General features: G+C 33.9%; 2 protein-coding genes across 2 annotated transcripts; one reads left to right on the forward strand and one right to left on the reverse strand.

Moving 5' to 3' along the window:
- Positions 1-2,789, forward strand: LOC104742860 (probable trehalose-phosphate phosphatase J). Its single transcript, XM_010463930.2, has 11 exons — positions 1-556; positions 658-798; positions 879-950; positions 1,041-1,136; positions 1,231-1,287; positions 1,388-1,489; positions 1,583-1,660; positions 1,765-1,834; positions 1,936-2,006; positions 2,117-2,209; positions 2,347-2,789. Exons 1-11 carry the CDS (start codon positions 278-280, stop codon positions 2,395-2,397), a joined length of 1,110 nt encoding a protein of 369 aa, XP_010462232.1. The 5' UTR covers positions 1-277; the 3' UTR covers positions 2,398-2,789.
- LOC104742868 (ethylene-responsive transcription factor ERF057-like) lies at positions 5,059-5,961 on the reverse strand. The gene has a single exon (XM_010463943.1). The coding sequence runs from the start codon at positions 5,926-5,928 to the stop codon at positions 5,059-5,061; it is 870 nt and encodes a 289-aa protein (XP_010462245.1). The 5' UTR covers positions 5,929-5,961.

Consider the following 9,816-nt stretch of genomic DNA (forward strand, 5'->3'; position numbering starts at 1 on the left):
CCTCTTGGTCCTCGCATCTTTCCCACACTATCTCTTTCTCTCGTCTCTTCGAACACTTCAAGAAACACTTACCAGATTCCTAAAAACAAAACAGAGCAACTTCACTTCTTCTTCCTTCCTTCCTTTGTTCTCAACAACTACCGTTTCTCTTCAGTCTCCGATTTTCTCAATTCAAGATTCTGATTATTGTCGAGAAGAACACTCAATCTCACTTCACCTCCTCTGTTCGGGAAATCCCCTGTTTTAATTTCCTCTGTTTCATAGTTTTTTTTATAAAATGGTGAGCCAAAACGTCGTCGTATCAGACGCAAAGACAGGGATCATAACTGTATCTACAGTGTCCAACTCCTCGGTCTTTACTCCTTCCGCTCAAAAGCCACCGACTGCTCCTGGTTACATCTCAATCTCCAAGAAAAAACTCCTCAAAAACCTTGAGATCAATGGAGCTCAAAGTCAAAGACTTACCTCTTGGGTTGACTCCATGAGAGCTTCTTCTCCTACCCATCTTAAATCACTTCCTTCTCTCTCCGCACAAGAAGAACTCAATTCTTGGATCGTAAGCTCCTTCCTTCACACACTTTTTTGGTGTCCGTTAAAAAAAAAAACTCTGTTTCTTGCATTAATTGCTAAAAATAAGTATTATTTGATTCCTACCAGAAACGACATCCATCAGCACTAGACATGTTCGAGCGTGTCACTGAAGCTGCAAGAGGAAAACAAATCGTCATGTTTCTTGATTATGACGGTACTCTTTCTCCCATCGTGGATGATCCAGACAGAGCTTTCATGTCTAGCAAGGTTGTTATAATTAATCTTTTTTTTGTTGCTCAACTCTCTATCTTTTTGTAGATATTAATATCTGTTCTGTGTGTTTACAGATGAGAAGAACAGTGAAAAAAATGGCCAAGTCTTTTCCAACTTCTATAGTCACTGGTAGATGCATTGACAAGGTACATTTTGTATAAATATTTTTATTTCTCATTTTTGTTACTAAATTTGTTAATGAACCAATTAAAATCTGATATGTTTTATTTTTGTAGGTTTATAGCTTTGTGAAGCTAGCAGAACTGTATTATGCTGGAAGCCATGGAATGGACATTAAGGGGCCAACTAAAGGTTTCTCAAGATACAATAAGGTAAATTCTTACACACCAATGAGTAGTTAAATTTTAATCCTGAATTCCCTTAGTTTTGTTTTGTTTAATCAAAAATTTACTTTTTGGCTTTTAGGATAAACCATCTGTTTTATACCAACCAGCCGGTGACTTTCTTCCCATGATAGATGAGGTAAATAAATTTGTGTTATTATTAAATTTTGTTTTATCATCTCTCTGTGTGTATTTAATCTTTTAGTACTTCAAATATAATTAAAAAGTTTCTTCTTCAGGTTTATAAACAATTAGTGGAGAAAACCAAATCAACAGCAGGAGCCAAAGTGGAGAACAACAAGTTCTGTCTTTCTGTTCACTTCCGTTGTGTCGACGAGAAGGTAAGAGAAAAAAAGTAGAAAAAAAAAATCCGATTAATGTATGTTTGTAAAAAATCGAAACTAATACGGTGAATAATTTTCTTTAAAAATCAGAAATGGAGCGAACTGGCTTTAAAAGTTCGGTCGGTGGTAAAGAACTATCCGACGTTGAAACTGTCTCAAGGTCGAAAGGTATTATGACGTGACATCTTCTTGTTGGTGGATGTTGGATTAACGTATCTTAGTTTTTATAATTAAATTCATATGATTTGGAAAGTAATTTGTACTTTAAACAGGTGTTTGAAATCCGACCTATGGTTAAATGGGACAAAGGCAAGGCTCTTGAGTTTTTGTTGGAGTCACTCGGTGAGACTCTTTTTCATCAAACAATAAATATGGCTCATGAATGTGCCTTTTTCAAAATTAGAATATTCAATTCTAAATTTAGAACTCTGTATATGTTGCAGGATTTGAAAACTGTAACGAAGTATTTCCGATTTACATTGGTGATGACAAAACCGATGAAGATGCATTTAAGGTATACAAATTTTTGTTGTTGTTGTTGTAATTATTCGAAGTTATTGTGAATAATACTCCCGATATATATAACCAAATGTCATACACTAATTGCGTTTTAAACTAAATTAGCTGCTACGAGAGAGAGAACAAGGCTTTGGCATTCTTGTCTCCAAGTTCCCCAAAGACACCAGTGCGTCGTATTCTTTGCAAGACCCACCTGAGGCAAGTACTTATATACTATTATGCAAAAACAAAATAGATTTTTTTAGTTAACCTAAAAATAATAGATGTATCAAACCGTATGTATATACGTACGAGTTACGCAGTTATAATGACCTTCGTGTAATGTATATGTACAGGTGATGGATTTCTTGAGACGGTTGGTGGAGTGGAAACAAACGCAGCAATAAACGTGGAAGGGGCAATGGAGTACATTTAGTAGTCTTTTTAATTAAATAAATAATAATCGTAACCATAGGTGCATATATATATATAGATAATATGTACATCCCTAACCTATGATGGAACATTGTACAAGATCCTCATATAGGTTGATCTTGTTCATCATAATTCTTTTCTTTTAGAAAAAGAGATTATATGAACAAGAAAAACAGGGAACTTTTATCAACTTGGGGGTATATATATATTTTTGTAGCCTTCTATCTTTATTGCTTGAAGGCAAATTTTTTACTTTTCAAGTTAGGCTATTGTAAGGGAAGGGGGGGGTATATATATAGATGATACCTTTTGTAAAACTACAATGCAAAATGTGTATCATTTTTATGAAATATATAATCATATTTTTAGTTCTTGTACGTATTCCTCTTCATATTTTTAATCAAAATATAACTAGAAAAAAAATGAATGATGTAGATTGTCGACTAGTGAGACCTAGACACATATCCTTGGTAGGTCCGTAACTTTTATTTCGCGACATGAAAAGATGCAGAGTACTTTGTGCGAACAAAGACCGAGTCGTGACAAATTCTTCAACTTCCAAACTTTTTTATTTTATATATAAGTAAAGATAGTACAATTTCTATCTTATCAAATATAAATAAAAAGAAAAGACAAAAATTTCGTCAGTTACTTGCACCGCATGAGAACCTACATGTTAAGTACGTGTTCCACTTCATGTCCATATCATTTGTCTCTCACCATGCATATATGCATGTTGGACTTCTCGTAGATCCTTAACACGTGTCACCGTTGGAAATGTCGGTCCACGCTACGAAATCAGCCATTTATAATCTTCATTTTTAAAAAAGGGATCATGAACCTATGTTAGTAGTAGTATATGATTTAATGTGCACATGGTGATGCATGTGAATAAGAATGACTTAACAATGGGGAGCCACATTTTATCGACACGTGTTAATGTTTTTACCCATTTCTCTGACATTCTCAACTAACCAAGATGGTTAATTAGTTCTTTAAATTTGACATATTAAAAGAATTTCATTGGTAATTTGATTATTGTTGGTCACTCTCAACGTCTAAAATGATAAGGTTATTTGGATATTTTTTTAGTTATATGTCATTAAAATCTTTTGGTTTTCTATTTTTTTTCCTTCTAACAAGTCAAAAAAATAATTACAACTAGTTAAAAAGTGTATAACTAGTGCATCAAATCACCTTCGATATCTCTTTCGACTTATATTTTATCAGAAAACCATGGTTAGATTATACCAGAGAACCAGGGTTAGATGTACATTTCATCATGGTTACTATTGATGGACCAAATACCAAATCCAAAAACCCTTATATTCCTATTATGTAATTTTGAGATAAATGTGGGTTTTTAATCCATGACTTATCCATCAAACCTGAAAAATAGATTAGTATAATCTGCAAACTTTAGAAATTCATCAAACAACCATAAAATTTTTAAACTTTTAGAATTTAGAAATAGATATATGTATGCATCGTATCACATACTATCCAATACAAACAAGTTTTCATCAAGGGGGAAATTATATGAGAGAAACAAAATTTTCAGATTATCCAATTATGCCCAATTACTTCAGCTTAAATCTCAAATTTGATGTTAAATTATACCATAATTAGTTTAAATACAAACAGCCCATGAGGAAACAAGCTATGACAAGATAATCTAATATAAATATTAGCTATGCAAAGAATAATAAACAAAAGGTTTATTTCAAAACTAACCATGAGATTTGAGTTTGTAGAACATACCTTTTTATTTGAATAGGTATGTTCAAATAGGTATGTATGTGCTATTACAAATGCCAAACGTACCAACTGTTCTCCTACAATAATTATGAGTTTAGAAACTTGAAAAAGTTTGCACAAAAAAAAAAAAAACTTGAAAAGAAAAGGGCATGGGGTTTAGCTCTATGTCAATTATTTGGTAAAATGGATTTTGAAAGTATCTGATTTTTGTTTTAAAAAACAAATATATTTGTATATTAATTCTTTTAATATAATTAATTTTAACATTAATTTTTATTAATGTAAATTTTAAATCGTTTAAAAAGTGATTTTACCATAAATAAATAAATACATCAATTATCTAAATAATGTAAATTTATATTTTATATCAATTCTAAAAAAACATACAATCTAATAAAAAGTAAAATAATTTCAACTAAATGATGTTAAATTAGATAATTATAACATCACTTATGTTAATTGATGTTATGTCATATATATTTGCTTCACTTGTAAATAAACAATTTAAAAATATATAATTTATTTGTGTGATGCAATTTAAGTGATACAATACATCTAATTTTTTTGTAGTGACTAAACAAACAATTATGAAAGTATTGGATATTGTTTTTTTCCCTTCAAATAATTCAAGTCCGTTATAAAAAAAGAAGTCCATAAGTTATATTGGATTCGACTTTAATTAAAGATTTTGGGCTCTTAAAATATATATAGCCCAATACTTGGCCCATTATAAACAAACAGAAACAGAGTTAGGTTAATCACTGGTTCTCTGCAACCATCAAGAACTTCCATTACAACCATTAACAAAGCTCTGAAAAATAATAAACTTCTAACAAATTTAGAAATAAATGAGAGTTAAGAAGCTCGAATGGGATTCAGAAGAGTTTCTCTAAAGCGTCCCAATCAATCTCCAAAGAAGGATACTTATGCAAACCAATCAAGAAACTCTCATCTTCTTTCATACAGTCGCTTGAGAAATCCAACAACGTTATATCCGACTCAGGAGAAGAACCCGACAACCCGGATCCGAATTTATCCCCATATACCGGTACTTTCTCTGGTTTAGGACCCGTATAATGAAAACCAGAGAACACCTCCTCTGTTTTGGTTTGTTTCTTGAGCTGAGGCAGAGGAAGAAGATCAGAGGAACTGTTGCAGATGGATTCGATCTTTGCTTTGATAGACGGAGACAATGTCTGTTTGTAGTAGTCTCCTTGAAGAGCAATGTTTGGGAAGTTGAGACGAGCGTTGTCTCCTCTGATCTTATGTGCAGCTTGATCGTAAGCTAACGCAGCTTCTTCAGCCGTTTCGAACGTACCGAGCCATAACCGGGTTCGGTTTTTAGGTAACCGAATCTCAGCTACCCATTTGCCCCATTGTCTTTGTCTTACGCCTCTGTATAGCTTAACCGGTTTGGTTGCCACGTCGGTTTTCTTCATTGGGGTTGGTTTAGCTGTGAGGAGATGACCACTACGACGACGAGATTGGTGGTTGTGACGGAGATGTAACTCTGTTTGAATTTGGAGGATTTGAGTTGGAGTGAGCTGGTTTAGCCCAATCGGACCGGGTTGGTTAGATACCGGGAAGACTTGGTTATTAATATTATTAGTAGGGATGAAGTTAGGAGTAAAAGTTTTTGGGTTTGAAGAAGAGGTAGGAGAAGAAGATGAACTTACCTTCATGAATGGTTCAAGAGCTAATGTGAACTCGTCTATGTAACCATTCATGTTTAAAGCTATTGCCATTTGTTAACCAAAAACAAAAAAAAAAAGGTGAGAAACAAAGATATATGATTCTTTTGTTTATATTTGAAATATTCACGATCTTGGGTTTGATAGTTTCGCCATAAACTTTGGCTTATATATGTGTGTTCGTTTCGGCCATGGGGTTTTTTCTTTCTGTGGTTAAGTCAATGACGCATTTAAATAATAATATTAGTATGAAATAAACGCGTTGACAATTGTTATGTCTACTTAATTCGTTTTCTGTTTTATTGAGTGTCTCAATTACTCAGGGCAAAAATATAAATTTTTACAATGTGTTGAGTTTTTTAGCATAGTCAATTCAAGTGAAGCAAAGTAGCAAAGTTAGTAGTAGTATTGAGAATCCAAATTACAACTATATTTGCCTTTTTACAGGTGTACATAGTACTCATTCAAGTTGAAGAATGAAACAAGAAGGAGCTGAATTTGAAATTATGACTGTAATCAACATGTTAGATATTGAACTTTTGAGACTTTTTTGTTTTGTTTATAATCCTAATTGTGAAAAGGGAGTATGTGTAAAGTAGGATAAAATCATGAAAGGTAAACAAAATAGGATTGGAACCAATCAGCATTGAGTGTGAAATCAAAAAGTGCCAACGTAGACGTGTTTGCACGTTGTGTCCTACGTGGATTAGACTTGTAAACTACGGAAGGCACCTTCACTCTCAATTTTAGCACAACAACTTCTTCGGTTCCTCTTCCTCCCTTCTTTAGGCCATTTTTAACGCCAGAACAGGCAGACTGTTCTTGGGCTTTTTAAATTCAAAAATAAAGAATAGTGGGTTTAGCATAGGCAAAACTGTTCTTATTTCAGAACAGTTTTTAGGCTGTTCTTGTGCGACGTGGGGATTTTTTATTGGCCAATTATTTTGGTCGGTGGAGAGATATCGAGTCTCTTTGGTATTGTCGACAAAGAATTTTTTTTTCTTCTCTCCCAAATACGATACGGCGAAACGGCGATCTCATCTCCGTTCTTCTCTCCCAACTACAAAACGCCGAAACGGCGATCTCATCTCCGCTGTCTCCTCGTCGAAGTCCAGTGATTCCTCTGTCTCATCGGCGATCTCTCCGTCTACTCTGTCTCCGTCGTATCGCCGTCTACTCGTATACTCTGTCTCCATCGTATCGCCGTCTACTCGTCTCCTCTGTCTCATCGGCGATCTCTCCGTCTAATCGTCTCCTCTGTCTCCAGTGGCTCGCAAATCTCATCTCCGGTAAACAAAGGCGAAGGTAATCACATCTCCCTAATTTCATCGATGTTTCATCGATTTGGGTTTTTCAGATCTATGAATTAGAATTAGGTTTTGAGTCAATATTGAGAGTTGTGTGTTGTTTGAGTCAATTTTGAGTGTTGTGTTGTTTGAGTTAGTTTTTATGATGCTTTAGCCTTTGGTTTAGGGTTCAATCTCGTGTCTTTGAATTAGAGTCAATTTTGAGTGTCATCTGTTGTTTGAGTCAAACCTTTTTAGTGTCGTGTGTTGAGTGAGTCAGTTTTGTTGATGTTTTAGCCTTTGCTTTAGGGTTCAATATCGTGTCTTTGAATTAGAGATTATTTTAAGTGTCGTGTGTTGTTTGAGTCGAACCTTGTAAGTCAATTACGCTTATGTTTGAGTGGGAACATTAATCAATTTTGCTTGTTTGTTTATGAGCCTTGTAGGTGAAGGTTATACATGGGAAATTAAATCGGATATTCATCATCAAACCTGCATCATCAAACGTAAGTAATCACAAGGTAAGTGTATATTGACAGTAAACTTTGATGAATTGAGTGTAGTTGTTGTTTATATAGGAAAGGTTTTAAACTTTGTTTATTTCATTGGTGTTGCGGTTTAGTAAGTGTTGTGTGATTTTCACTTCCATTATGATGCCAATAACGATAGTTTAAACCAATACTTTCAAGAGCAATTTAATAACCAATTTCAAGCTGTTGAAGAGGAAACTCCTGCCGAAAGGAAACCGCGTACATACATCGATAGAAAACGCGAAGAAGGGCATGAACGTTTGTGGAACGATTATTTTTCTGATAATCCGACATACAATGCTCGCCAATTCCGCCGACGGTTTCGAATGAACAAACCATTGTTCTTGCGTATTGTGGATCGTCTCAGTCAAGAAGTTCCATATTTTAAGCCAAAAAGGGATGCAACCTTACGGAATGGTCTTTCACCGCTACAACAATGTACTGCAGCAATTCGACTATTAGCATATGGGGCTGCAACGGACTCGGTTGACGAATATATACGTCTTGCTGAATGTACTGCTCGTAAATGTTTGGAACATTTCGTCGTCGGAATAGTGGACTTGTTTGGCACTGAATACCTACGCCGGCCCACACTAGAGGATCTTGAAAGGCTACTCTTTTATGGAGAAAAGCGGGGTTTTCCCGGGATGGTTGGAAGCATCGACTGTATGCACTGGAAGTGGAAAAATTGTCCAACCGCTTGGAAAGGAATGTATTCACGAGGCACCGGTAAGCCAACAATTGTTTTGGAGGCGGTAGCTTCACAAGATCTCTGGATATGGCACGCATTTTTTGGAGCTCCAGGTACTTGTAACGATTTAAATGTTCTTGATCAATCACCAGTTTTTAATGACATTATTTACGGTCGAGCTCCCGAAGTTACGTACTATGTCAACGGAAATGAGTATAATCTGGCTTACTATCTGACTGATGGTATTTACCCCGAGTGGGCAACATTTGTTAAATCCATCCCACAACCACAACACCCAAAGCATAAATTGTTTGCAGAACGTCAAGAAGGTGCAAGAAAAGATGTTGAGCGTGCATTTGGAGTCCTGCAATCTAGATTCGCCATGATTAAGAATCCAGCTCTTTTATGGTCAAAGGGTAAAATTGCATATATTATGAGAGCATGTCTAATACTCCATAATATGATTGTCGAAGATGAACGAGATTCATACACACTCTATGACGAACAAGAATTCCAACAAGATGATGGAACTGGAACTACTCCGGATCTTACGTTTTCGGTAAATATGTCTTCAAATCTTGAGGGATTAGGTGATGGCCATACAATGATCCGTGATAGACAAGCACATCTCAAACTAAAGGAGGATTTGATTGAGCATATATGGAATAAATTTGGACCTTGAACTATGTATACAATAAATTAAATGTTTGTGTGTTTTAATTAATTAAATAATATGTTTGTTTGGTTTTTAAAATAAATTTACAATGTTTTGTTGTTTCATAAAAATTTGGTATTGTATTATGAATTTTAGTAAAAGTTTTATAAGTTTGAAATTTAAATGTTTTTTTATAATTTTAATAATTTATAAGTTTATAAGTTTAAGAATATGATGAAGAATATTAAATAATTGTAATAAGTTTAATTCTAATATTACATATCAATTTATTAGATTTTATAATTGCTTTATGTTTAAGAATATTATATTATTAAATTTTAAGATCTTAAGTGTTCTCCCTATAACTATCTTTTTAACAAAAGTTCTTAACTACTGATCTTAGATTATTTTCCTAATATATTAAACCTAAGAACACCAAAAACTGTTTTGCCTATAAAGATGCCCTTAGTCTTTAGAAACCGACAAAGATGATTCATTAGTTCAGAAAATTAGACATTTTAAATAAATAACTATATCGAAATTTTTAATTATAAGATAATATAGTATAAAAGAAATGAGGCTCTCAGTTTTAACAAAGGAAATGAGGCTCAATGTCAAACTATATTATATAAGATTTTTTTTGGTCAATGTCTCTATAATAGTATAACTTTAGATATTTTTTAATGAGCTTTTGTTAGCTTCAGGAAAAGCATGGGACTTGGGTTGCTTCTCGTGAATCTTCTCTACTTTTTTCACTTGTGCTTTTTGAAGATATTTTTA

This window comes from Camelina sativa, chromosome 2 (assembly GCF_000633955.1).
Source record: "Camelina sativa cultivar DH55 chromosome 2, Cs, whole genome shotgun sequence".
Taxonomy (NCBI): domain Eukaryota; kingdom Viridiplantae; phylum Streptophyta; class Magnoliopsida; order Brassicales; family Brassicaceae; genus Camelina; species Camelina sativa.